Source organism: Nomascus leucogenys, chromosome 7b, assembly GCF_006542625.1.
Source record: "Nomascus leucogenys isolate Asia chromosome 7b, Asia_NLE_v1, whole genome shotgun sequence".
Lineage (NCBI taxonomy): Eukaryota > Metazoa > Chordata > Mammalia > Primates > Hylobatidae > Nomascus > Nomascus leucogenys.
In genome coordinates this window covers 86,423,373-86,437,330 of record NC_044387.1, presented here as the reverse complement: position 1 = coordinate 86,437,330, position 13,958 = coordinate 86,423,373, and the positions used below count along the sequence as shown (strand labels likewise).

Below are 13,958 nucleotides of genomic sequence, written 5' to 3'. Positions count from 1 at the left end.
TCAGTATTTGTGGAAATTTTGAGACAGGTTTTTGTTAGATTTTGACCTATTACTTTTCAAATTAACATATTTTATAACATTGAAATACTCTCATATTACTGGAATCAAAAAAACTTAAGGCCGGGCATGGTGGCTTATGCCTGTAAACCCAGAACTTTGGGAGGCTGAGGCAGGTGGATCACTTGAGCTCAAAAGTTCAAGACCAGCCTGGGCAACATGGTGAAACCCTGTCCCTCTAAAAGTACAAAAATTAGCCACGTGAGGTGGTGCATGCCTGTAATTCCAGCTACTCAAGAGGCTGAGGCACAAGAATTGCTTGAACTGCGAAGCAAAAGTTACAGTGAGCCGAGATCACACCATTACACTCCAGCCTGGGCAACAGAGCAAGGCTCCATGTCAAAAAAAAAAAAAGACCTTGCAATTGCCATAATTTATAAAATTTATAAATGATACAGCTTGATTTAACTTCTTTATATAACAGCCATGTGTTTATATTCATATAATAAGCTGTATATAGTTCTATTTTTTGGATTGCATGAGGTGTGCCTTTCAGAATTTTACTTGTTTAAAAAATAAATAAATAGACTTCACATAGACTTACAATACTTTTAAGATACATTTTATTACATGAGAGGTATCCAAGAATTTGGGAAACTGCCTTGAAAATCATCTTAAGCAGCTTCATCTTATGAGTAATTCTTTGTTCATTCATTTTATATGGGTATTAACTTATTAAATTTTTAGTGCTTGTTAAATCACTTTTGATAACTTTAATGTGCAAAATTGTACATTAAAAATATTTGAAATGAAGGTATTTCTGCAAGCCTTTATTTAAAGCAAAGGTAAATGTGCAGCCAACTATATCCAGTGAAACTATAGTTTTATAAATTCATGTAAAAAATCCACATTTTCAAACAGACAAAAACAAAAACGTTAATTTAAAAAATAATCTATAATGTAAGCTATAGGCAGGACCAAAATAAGCCATAATGGAAGTCAGAAACATGAGCAGGAATGCTGAATAAAAACATTTAGTAAATCTTTAACAAATGGTGTTGAAGAAACTGGATATCCACATATACAAGAATGGTTTCAATTAACACAATATTGATTAAAGACCTAAATATAAGACTATAAAACTATAGAACTCATAGAAGAAAACACAGGGTAAAAACTTCATGTTATTACATATGGCCATGATTTCTTGGCTATGACACCAAAAGCACAGGCAATAAAACTAAAAGTAGACAAGCGGTATGACATCAAACTTTATAATTTGTGTTCATCAGAAGACACAATCAACAGAGTGAAAATACAACCTGTGAAAGAGGAGAAAATATGTGCAAATCATATCTCTAATCAGTGCTTAATAACCAGAATATATAAAAACTTCTACAGTTGAAAGACAAAAATCAAATAATCTGGTTTAAACATAGGCAAAAGACTTGAATAAACATTTCTACAAAGACTATATACAAATGTCCAGTAAGCATACAAAAAGATGCCCAAGTTATCACTAGAAGATGTTCACTAGTCATCAGAAAAATTCAAATCAAAATCATAATGAGATATCACCTGACACCCAGTAGGATGGCTACTATCAAAACAACAGAAAATAACAAGTGTTGGTGAGGATGGAAAGAAATTGGAACTCTTTTGCAGTCTTAGCGAAGACTGTGAAATAATGCAACCACTGTGGAAAAGAGTATAAAGATTATTTAAAAAATTAAACATAGAACTACCATATGATCCAGCAACCTCACTTCTGGATAGATAACCAAAATAATTGAAAACAAGGTCTCTGAGAGATATTTGCAATCCCAGGTTCATATCAGCACTATTCACAATAGCCAAGAGGTAGAAGCAACCTAAATGTCTACCAATGAATGAAAGGAAAAGAAAATGTGGTGAATTCATACAATGGAATGTTATTCAGGCTTAAAATGTAAATAATGTCACATGGATGAACCTTGAGGGCCTTATGTTAAGTGAGATAATCCAGTCACAAAGGGACAAATACTCTATGCTTCCAATCATATGAGGTTTCTCAAATTCACAGAAACAGAAAGTAGAATGATGATTGCCAGGCACAAAGGGATGGAAGGAAAAGGGATTTGTTGGGTTTAATGAGTATAGAGTTGCAGTTTTGCAAGATGAAAAAGTTCTGGAGATCTGTTTCACAACAATGTGAATATACTTAACATACTGAACTGCACACTAAAAATGGTTAAGATGGTAAATTTTATTCTATGTAGTTTTTACTACAATAATATTATAGTTTATTTTACCACAATAATAATAAAAATCCATGGTAGCATTTGCACATGTAAAACTAATGTTAAGTGCAAAGACAACAGTGTCTCATTTGTGTGATTAAAAAAAGGTATCAACAAATATGCAAAGCAATATCTTATAGAAAGGGAATAATCTTACATGTTTTAAGATCCTTTTTTGAATTGGGAAGAGGCTAAAGATACAAATTAAATACAATTTGATTAAGAAAGAAAGCTGGTAGAGAGTACCAAATGATAGCGTATACATTTAAAACTTTCAAACCAGTAGAGAGAAAAATATGAAATGATAAAAAAAAATAATTCAATGCATAAGAAGGAAAAGGGGGAGAACAAAAAAGGGATGTATTAAAATGCAAATAAGAAATAAAAACACACCAACAGTCACAATAAATAGAACTGCAATGAGCATTCTAACTAAAGACAAAACCTGCCATCATGGGTTAAACAAAAAATAAACTGGACTGTATACTCTCTAAAACACACCAATAGTCACAATAAATAGAATTAAAATAAGCACTATAATTAAAGACAAAACCTGCCATCCACTGATTAAATAAAAATAAACTGAATTGGATACTTGAAAGAAAAGGTTGGAAATTATTGAATGTCTAGATGTCTAGAACAGGAGAAAGATATACCTGGCAAATATATTAATCAAAATATAAGTGTAGCTTTATTAATAATAGACAAAATAGAGTTTTAACCTGAACCATCTCTAGAAATAAAGAAATTCATTATAAAGAAATTCATTATGTATAGTTTAATACATCAGGGGGATAAAGTGTTGTAAACATGTATATAAAATGATATAGCATAAACATATATAAAACAAAAATTAACAAGGCTATAAAGAGAAATTAACAAATCTACCATAGTGACAAATATTTGTAAATATCTGATAAACAGACAAAACAATAATATAGAGAATCTATGAGCATCACAATTAAGATGATGCACCCAACCATTGCACAAAACATATTTTTAAAGCAAAGATTAGTCTTATGAATACTAGTCACTTCCAAGGTCATATCAGCCTGAAGCTATTGCAAAGACTGATACACAAAGATAGTGCTTTCCCTAAAGGTGACTCAAGGAGAGATAAATAGGAAAAGGATGACTGAAGAAACAATGTTTGCAAAGAAGAAAAACACGTTACTGAAAAAATATGTGGGTTAAGAAGAAATAATAACAATAGAAAAAAGTAGAATTGAAACATAACAAATTCTCTATTTTGAGCTGGTGGAATTCAGGTAAAGTAGTTCTGAGGGGAAAATTACAGCCTTCAATGTCTGCTTTGGAAAAGAAAAGATGCTTGAAATTAGTGAATTAAATTCCCAGCTCAAGAAGTAAGAAAAAAAACCCAGCAGAATGAAATCAAATATTAGGAGAAAGAAAATAAGAAAATAATAAAGACACAAGGATTATAATGAGTTAAAATTGTTCACTGGCTTCTTATAACACTCCAATGTATTTGCTAATCATTACAAATAATATTAAGAAAAATAATAGATGATAGATTTTTTTCTTCCTATTTACAACATTTTTGGAAATACAGTTTTATAGATAATCATACATACAAGAAAAATGAATTAACTCTGAATGCTAATGGTGAGAGTTTTGGAATTGGACAGGAGAAATGTTTTTCCCAGATATTAACTTGCTGTTATGAAACAATTTAATTTGATTAATCTTGTTCCCAACTTTTCATATTCTATGAGGTTTTCTTTTTAAAATCATGTATACTTTAAACTTGTTCTCAAAATTTGTGTCTTTTAAAGTTCACTCTTCCGTGTTTTCATAAGAATGACCTTCATAATATACTTTCTGACTCTTATTAAAAGAACTTAAATAAAAATTGATTGACACCTATAACCATATTACAACAGACTTATAATTTTTAAATTAAAAATAACTGTCAAGAACTATGCATGCATTCATGTATTCTAAGTCAATTGTAATTTTTTGCATCTAAAAATTATTTATGTTTCATGAGTGTTTCATTCAGAGTTTCCACCGTGAATATTATAAAAACCTGGACAACTCCATACCCATGATTATCTCCTAATACCATTCGGTTATCATCAACAACATCAAACTATTAAAAAAATTGCAATTGCATTCCCACCACAGCTAATGAGAGTACTTACATTCTTCCAGGTAAATAAAAATCAAAGACAAAGTACGAACAACCCATAGGTCATTTTTCAACCCATTCCCTCTTTTCAGGCTCCTCCATCTAGCAGTCTTCAGTGTCTATTATTCCCATATTTGTGTCTATGGGTGCTCAATGTTTAGCTCCCACTTATAAACGAAAACTTGTGGTATTTAAATTTCTGTCCCTGCATTGATTCACTTAGGATTATGGCCTTTAGCTCCATCTATGTTGCTACAAGGACATGAGTTTATTCTTTTTTATGGCTGCATAATATTCCATGGTGTATATGTACCACATTTTCTTTATCCCATCCACCATCGATGGGCATCTAGCTTGATTCCATGTTTTTGCTATTGTGAATACTTTTTAATTTCTTCTTGAATAAGAATTTAGTTGTAATATTTTATAGAAATTTGCCCATTTTACTCATTGTTTTTAAGTTATTGGTATAATGTTCAAAAGATTCTTTTATTCTCATTTTGTTGTCTAAAGACTCTATGGTTCTAATAATCTTTTAAATTTTTTTCCCAAATTGTGCTTTCTCTATTATTCTTCATCTTTCTTGATCAGACGTGTTTTCATCTATTTCCTTGTGGTTTGTTCTTGTCTATTTTTTTTTTTTTTTGAGACAGAGTTTTGCTCTTAACGTCCAGGCTGGAGTGCAATGGTGCCATCTCGGCTCGCCGCAACCTCCGCCTACTGGGTTCAAGTGATTCTCTTGCCTCATCCTCTCAAGAAGCTGGGATTACCGGTGCATGCCAACACGCCCAGCTAATTTTTGTATTTTTTGTAGAGACGGGGCTTCACCATGTTGGCCAAGCTGGTCTCAAACTCCTAATCTCAGGTGATCCACCCTCCTCGGCCTCCCAAAGTGTTGGGATTACAGGCGTGAGCCACCGCGCACGGCCTTATTTTTGTTTTTGACAGAGTCTTGCTCTGTCACCCAGGCTGGAGTGCAGTGGTGGGATTTCAGCTCACTGTACTCTCCCTGTCTGGGTTCAAGTGATTCTCCTGCCTCAGCCCCCGGAATAGCTGGGATTACAGCTGTGTGCCACAGTGCCAGGCTAATTTTTGTATTTTTAGTAGAGACAGGGTTTCGTCATGTTGGCCAGTCTGGTCTCAAACTCCTGACCTGGAGTGATCCGCCCACCTTAGCCTCCCAAAGTGCTGGGATTACAGGCGTGAGCCACCTCGCCTGACCCATTTCCTTGTTTTTTTTTTTTTTTTTTTAATCAATTCAAATTATCAACATTTTCATACTTCCAATCATATGTTATTTTCATGTTATTAATTTTATCTTTTACTATTTACTTTTAAAATATCTTTTATTGCTCTTTTTCTAACCTCTTCATATGGTGGTCTGGGCTCATTAACTTGGGGTCTGAATTTCATATTTCCTAATGTAAGTATTTAAGTCTGTAAATTTTCTTTCACTAAGTACTACTCTATTTGCATTTTACAGGGTTGGTATTCAATATTTTTCTTATAGTTGAAAATAGTTTACAATTTTCATTATAATTTTTTCCTGGTTGAACTGGACATCTAGATGTATATTTTTAAATCTTAAAATATATGGGGATTTTTCTAAGCGTCTTTCTGATACTGATTTTTACCACAATTTCATTTGTGTCTGAGAATATAATTTGTATTATTTCAACCCTCCTATCGCATTAAAAATTTTAAAATTATATCTTTCAAAAAAATTCCTGGAGTTTAAGCAATTCCCATTATGAATTTTCTGAACTTTTTAGTCTATTTGAAAAATCAAACAAGAATAAAGGATAAAGCGAATTTATATTTGAAGGATGATGAACTTTTGTACTTATATAAGAGTAAAATAGTGGGCTTGACGGTATAAACTACCTTCTCCCCTGGGGTCACAGAAACTCTCCAGATGCAGTGTGTGTAAGAAGGGTAGCCATTGGGAAATCCTGGAGAGGAAAGGTTGCCATTGGATTCTTGTAGGGTTTCTCCACATGCTGAAAGGAAAAAAATATAAGATCATTGGTTAATTTGTATAAAAGACATGAATATCATAAATAAAGCCTTGAAGGGTTTTTCTGGTATTAGACAAGACTAAATGTTTGTATTTTATAGAAGATGTTTCCTTTCTAAGTAAATTTCTTTTTATGTCCCTTCCTGTAATTCCAGTATATTTAATGGCATCATTATGGTGAATCACCACATAAGATTATAAGATAAATAACGTGGCATTCATAAAACTCTTCTTCATGGAAACCTTTCTCATTCATTTCCAAGGAGCCAGTAGCCCCTCTAAAGCACACCCGTGTTCAGATTCAGGCCAGTGATACCTGGACGATATGGTTCTGGGACCACGTGAAACATTTCACTAATATATTTGATTTAAATTGAGGCTAAGTTTAAGTGAATACCATATCAAGTTTAAAAAATATTAAAAAATAACTAATGAGTAGTCAACCAAGGTAATATCAAAATGTCAAACACAATAAACTTTTTTTCAAAATAAGAAAATATATATATATATATATAAACATCATGGAAGATTCCCATTTTCCAAAAAGATGTAAACATTTACTTTTCTCAATTGAGGTTAAGTAGAAATTGCTAAAAAAGCAATTTGTGAATTTTCCTCTTGCTAAGCTTGTCTAATTCCCTGGAACCAATTTTCAGTCATTTGAAACAGCAAATTATTAGCTGCACAGCATGAGGATCTGTGTTCACCCAAGGCTAGTTCTCAGCACCATTCTACAATGGGCTTCCCCGTTGCTCTTGCAAGACATGCTATGTGCCACGAACCTAGGCTGTTTGAAGTATCCTTAACTTAAGAATAATTCCTCCACTGCAGCCAGTCCTCTTTCTAACCTTCACTCAACAATCTGAAAGAACAGTTCCTTCCCTCTGAAGGACACTGCAATCAAAAGGGAGCTATTATCATATTACAAGGCCTTAGCTACCAGCAGGTGAACTCTCACCTCATCAACTCCTCAATAAATTATAAATGGATCTGTATAGCTTGTGTTAAATAAAGATAGTGAATACGAAAACAAAGCATAGAGCTCTAAAAATAGTCAGATATGCTATAAATGTTTATTCAGAAAAATAGGTATGGTGTTTGTACAACACAATATATTTAAAGTAGGAGTAAATAATGTTTAGTCTGATGAACAGGCAGACAAAAGCAACTTTAGGACAAAAAAGCTCAAGGTCAAGAATACATAAATCAGCACTGTTCTATAAATCATCCAGGGCACTTGATAAATGTAAGGTTAAAAGAAGTCTTAGAAAAATGAAAATGTATTAAGATTTTATTAATGCAAACAATGTGCTTCTAAGGAGGACCAGTTAAATGCTAAACAATGATTTGGGAGTTGAGTGTGTTTCTATAAAAAAAAACAAAACTATTATTAACAGCAGTTTAAAAATAAATTCTGTAATAATTTAAAACCCCACTAAGCCACAGAGAATGCCAGTACTGAATTTCCTCAAGTGCAATTAAATAAATTAAATATACTTAATCCATAAATGTATGCATACAATACTTTTCTGATTAAGAAGATAAATACATGCTAAACAAAATACAACATACACTAAAAATTAATAAGTCCAGATAATATAGTGTCTGATTATAACGCAAGAAGTGGAAACATGTATATTCAAGTTGTGGTAATTACTTGTGAATTTTCTTCAATAAATGTGATTGTCCCAGGCTAGCTGACCCCTACTACATAAGATGTTTCAGAATTTGTTGATTTATTCTCAGATATAAAAGTCAAACTTTATTATTTAAAAAACTAAAGGAAAATTAGCAAAACAAAAAAGTGGGCACTACTAAGTCCAAATGCTTAGACTGTTCATTGACAGCAAGGTGAGTGGATGAGATGACATAAGTTTTTTTATTTTTCTTTGGGGAAAGAGTCTCAATCTGTCACCCAGGCTGGAGTGCAGTGGCTCAATCTCAGCTCACCGCAACCTCCACCACCCAGGTTCAAGTGATTCTCTTGCCCCAGTCTCACGAATAGCTGGGATTACAGGCGTGCACCAACACTCCCAGCTAATTTTTGTATTTTTAGTAGAGATGGGGGTTTCACCATGTTGGAGAGGCTGGTCTTGAACTCCTGACCTCAGGAGTTCCTCGGCCTCCCAAAGTGCTGGGGCTACAGGCGTGAGCCACTGCTCCTGGCCAAGATGACATGTTTAAATGCTGTCATTGTCACTTATTAATTACATCACATGCAAAGCTCAAAAGCTTGATCCCAGTTTTCTCTTCTGTAAAATGGCTATCATGATAATATAAACTTCATAATGGTGTTTCTTGTGAGAGTAATAATGTGTGTGCAATACAATTACTTCTGCAATAATATTAGGGAAAGTAAAAGCATAAAGAATTATTAATATAAAGAAACATACCAATGTTCTAATCACAAGAAATTTAAAATAAAACAACTGAGAAGTTAAACTTACAAAACCTTTTATCATGTGATCCATCTTACTTTTAAGTTAGATAATCCATATATATGTTCCTTCTAGCATACAAAATTGTGTCTGAATTGCGTAAACACCACTTAGATTGTGCATTGTTGAAGAATTATTATAATAAGCTCTCATTATTTTAATTACATGGTTACTTTTATAGCTGACTCCACATCCATCTGCAAATACTTTTGCTGTCTAATGTCTATAGCTCCCATCGTATCTCAAAGGTTGAAAACTTCCCCTTCTCCATATTCTGTAGGAACACATTTATAATTTTACTAAGAGTAATGATAACATAAGTAGACACACAATAATTTGTATTAGGTAAGTCTCCAAAGAAACAGATAAACTTGGCCGGGCACAGTGGGCTCATGCCTGTAATCTCAGCACTTTGGGAGGCCAAGGCGGGCTGAATAAAATAAAAACACCTCAGGTCAGGAGTTCGAGACCAGCCTGGCAACAGGTGAAACCCCGTCTCTACTAAAAATACAAAAACTAGCCAGACGTGGTGGCAGCAGGCACTTTTAATCCCAGCTTCTTGGGAGGCTGAGGCAGGAATCGCTTGAACCCGGGAGGCAGAGATTGCAGTAAGCCCATATTGCATCACTGCATTCCAACCTGGGTGACAGAGCAATACTCAATCTCAAAAAAAAAAAAAAAAAAAAAAAAGAAAAGAAAAAGGAATCTTTAGGGCAAAGAAAGAAATAAAAATATGTTGAATCAACTTAGTAGTTGGTAAATTTAAACTATTCATAAATCCATAGTTCCTTTCCATTTTTAAATATCATAAATGCAATTTTGGTTTAAAATTATGTTTAAATAAGGAAATATTAAAAGAGAGAAATTACTAGAACATTTTAAAATACATATCCGTTATAACTGCATAGCCAAGCCCAAACCATCCTTTACAATGAAGCCCCATTATCAACTCCAGGAAGCTTTTCTCATCCAGTAGGCAGCCCGGACAACAAGCAGCATAGCTGGAGAACAGATAGGATATAAAAATAAAGGCAAGAGGCCAACGGGAGGCCTGAGAGCTGTCCAGAAAAGAGAAGATGACACCTAGACAAGGGATTCACTACAGGAATGTGAGATACTAAGAGGGCAAAAATCGGCCAGGCGCGGTGGCTCACACCTGTAATACCAGCAGTTTGCGAGGCCGAGGTGGGTGGATCACGAGGTCAAGAGATCAAGACCATTCTGGCCAACATGGTGAAACCTATGTCTACTAAAAATACAAAATTTAGCCGGGCATGGTGGCACACACCTGTAGTCCCAGCTACTTGGGAGGCTGAGGCAGGAGAATTGCTTGAATCTGGTAGGCGGAGGTTGCAGTGAGCCAAGATCACACCACTGCACTCCAGCCTGGTGACAGAGTGAGACTCTGTCTCAAAAAAAAAAAAAAAAAAAAGGCAAAAATAATAGTAATAACCCAGAAACTCATTGAGTATCAGGAGGGAAGCAGACGGAGGAAGGAGGCAACAATTTTCCCCACAGTTCTGGCTTGGGCTGTTGGATGGCCCTGGCTACCATTCACTAAATGAGGGAATATCTGCTGGGTAGATGAATAAACATATCCGTGAATAAATTAAAAGAAATAGCTAAATGCATTTTTTTTTTTGCATCTTGGCAATATAGTTTAGCCAAGAATCACATATACAAAAGCAGTTATATAAAATATATTCCATTCAGAATCTAGGAGAATTCTCTCAAAATATAAGTAACTATGATTTAAGTAATTGAAAAGAAGCTTTAATTCATTTTAATGCTAAATTAAATGAAGCAACGGTTTAAAACAATGCATTCAAACTCCATGCATGTTGAAACTGGCCTGCCATTCCTACAGCTTCCACATAAATGTGCATCCATAGATATGTACACTCTATATAAGTATTCTTTATTAAAAGTGGAAACACTTGTATATTTGGGAACATAGGTTGTACATACGTTCCTGTGGGAATAGGCAACACTTTTACATAATGATAGAGATTCTAATCCTCAAAATCCCTTTATTTTTAGATTATCAATTTATGTTATACTTTTAAAAATTTCACTATGTTACTTGACACAATTAAGGAAGACTTACTGAGAGAATATTAGGGACAATAGTTGGTCTAAATACTAAGCAGTTATAAGCAAAAGGTCACGGGATTATAGAAAAACTAAATTAAGATAAAATGCAGATAAAAACAAAAGAATAGTTAAATTAAGCATCTTAGTAGTAGGAAGGGAAAGTAATCCTATGAGTAGGGTAAAGTGGAGGTCAACGCATTTAGAAAATGAGAATCATAGAAGAAGGGGACCCCAAAAGAGAGAAAATATGAGAACAAATCAATCATTTAAGATGAGAGAAAATACGTTACCACTCGTATACCTTAGAAATGATCTCCTTCACAAATAAACTGCTAATTATTGGGTTAATGGGAAGATGAAGTGTTGTAATAATAACCATTCTCCTCCCTATGTGGACACCTGTTGTCCTCACAGGAATACAAAAAGATTATAAGACAGGCAAGTAGCATTAGCTGCTAGTTGTCCTTTAAAATGCCTTATGCTTGAAAGGCTTGGAAACCATCATAAAGACAAAGGAAGCAGTGTCCAGAAACCTATTCAACCCCAACGTCGAGCAGCTCTACCTTCCTTTCCCACCCGCTTGTGGCTACGTGATGTGGCAATGAATGAGGGTGTCCTACAGTAGCAGAGTGCCAGAGCTCTAAGGGATCGTATTTTTTCTTAACACAGCAATGCATAAAGAGACTTTACGCTCCTGTCTCTAAAGCCAAGAGCAAGAAATGGCAATGAAAACAATTGCAAACTGAAGGAAACATATCCTCATACTATCCCCTTCCTAACCTTATTTTTGTATTGAGCTTTTTCATGATGAGTATGCATTGACTGTGTAATAACTAATTGAGGTTTCATATACCAACCTAATTTATATTTTTGGCATATGTGAATAAATATAAGAATATATTACAAGGTATTTATCAGTTATAAATTTCAAAAACTAATAGTATGATTTTAAGGAAAATTAAAATATATACATTTTAATGCCATCACTCTTTTGATACATTAAAAAATTTATATATCATTTAGTAGAGTTCAGCAGTATTTATAGCCTGCCTGTTAGAAACTTGCCCTCTTGGACTCAAGGCCCCACTTATCACAGACCATAAAACCCATAGTCTTGTATATCTAACTATATTCTTTACCAGGTCAGTACTTTTTTCAAGATTAACCTCTACAAAACAGTGCCATAAAATGCAGATCTAATAAAGCTGTGAGCAAAAACTGATGAGAAAAAAAGCTGGCATTAAAAGTAGCCAAATATATTTTATTGGCTGCATTTGCCAGCATTTCTTTTATTTTGTAATTTCAACTGTTATTTTAGATACAAAGAGTACATGTATAAGATAGTTACATAGGCATATTGCACCCAGGTAGTGAGCATAGAACCTAATTGGTAATTTTTCAACCCTTGTCGCCTCCCACTCTCTCCCCTGTAGTAGTCCACAGTGTCTATTGTTTCCATGTTTATGTTCATGTGTGCTCAATATTTAGCTCCCACTTATAAACAAGAACATGCAGTATTTGGTGTTCTGTGCCTGTGTTAGTTGATTTAGGATTATGGCCTCCAGCTCCACCCATGTGGCTAAAAAGGACATTATTTCATTCTTTTTTATGACTGCCTAGTATTCCAGGTCTATAGCTACCACATTTTAAAAATCCAACCCACCATTGATGGACACCTAGATTGATTCCATGCCTTTGCTATTGTAAATAGTGCAGTGATGAACATGAGAATACATGTGCCCTTTTGGCAGAACAATTTATTTTCGTTTGGATATATACACAGTAATGGGATTGCTGGGTTGAGTAGTAGTTCTGTTTTAAGTTCTCTGAGAAATCTTCAAATTGCTTTCCACCATGGCTGAAGTAATTTAAATTCCCATCAACAGTGTATGTGTTCCCTTTACTCCACAGCCTCAGCAGCATCTGTCATTTTTCATCTTTTTAATAACAGCTATTCTGACTGGCGTGAGATGACACCTCACTGTAGTTCGGATTTGCATTTCTCTGATGTTTAGCAATGATGAGCATTTTTTCATATGTTTGTTGGCTGATTGTATGTCTTCTTTTGAGAAGTATCTGTTCATATCCTTTGCCCATTTTTTAAATGGGGTTATTTGTTTTGTTTGTTGATTGGTTTAAGTTCTTTATAGATTCTGGATATTAGACTTTTGTCAGATGCGTAGTTTGTGGATATTCTCTCTCATTGTGTAGGCTATCTGTTTACTTTGTTGATAGCTTCTTCTGCAGTGTAGAAGCCCTTTAGTTTAATTAAGTCCCACTTGTCAATTTTTATTTTTGTCGAATCGCTTTTGAGGACTTAGTCATAAATTATTTCCCAAGGCCGATGTCCAGAATGGTGATCCCTATGTTTTATTTAAGCCTTCTTATAGTTCGAGGTCTCACATTTAAATCTTTAATTCATCTTGAGTTAATTGGTATATGGTTATATATGGTGAAAGATAAGAGTCCAGTTTCACTCTTCTGCACATGGCTAGCCAGGTATCCCAGTACGATTTGTTGAATAGGAAGTCCTTTCCCCATTGCTTGTTTTTGTCTGCCTTTCCACCAGGAATTTCTAATAAAAGAGTAAGAATAAAACAAACTCCAAAGGAATACTCAGCTTTATAACACCCTCCTCTCTGTATGAAAACCAAACACAATCCGAACTCAATTTATAAACTCTTACTCTCTTCTGGGTCACTCACAGATAAGTCACCCTATTTAGACTTACATGTACAGTTATGAATCTTTAACTCTATTCCATTTATATACTTGCAGTTATTGGTAAACCTACTGCATCAGTGTAGCTTAATGTTATTTGGCTTGTGGTAAGTATTTTATGCCAATATCATTGTCCTTATCCTGATAAGTCATGACTGCACTTCATTTAAGGAAAAGAAGAACCTTAAACAGGTAATTATATGTAGGGCTCAAAGCTAACTATTTCAGAAAGAGAAAGAAGCAAAAAGGGAGACAGATTT

General features: G+C 34.2%; 1 protein-coding gene across 3 annotated transcripts in view; it reads right to left on the bottom strand.

The window, feature by feature from the left end:
- TLL1 (tolloid like 1) overlaps nucleotides 1–13,958 on the bottom strand; it is a 237,708-nt gene that overhangs the window by 79,746 nt on the left and 144,004 nt on the right. For 2 of the 3 annotated variants that reach the window (XM_030816298.1, XM_030816299.1), the window contains one exon: nucleotides 6,313–6,428. In XM_030816298.1, the coding sequence (XP_030672158.1) occupies nucleotides 6,313–6,428 (116 nt within the window). Of the gene's footprint in view, nucleotides 1–818; nucleotides 1,320–6,312; nucleotides 6,429–13,958 lie in introns of those variants that run through there. The other variant, XM_030816300.1, reaches the window with a different exon arrangement.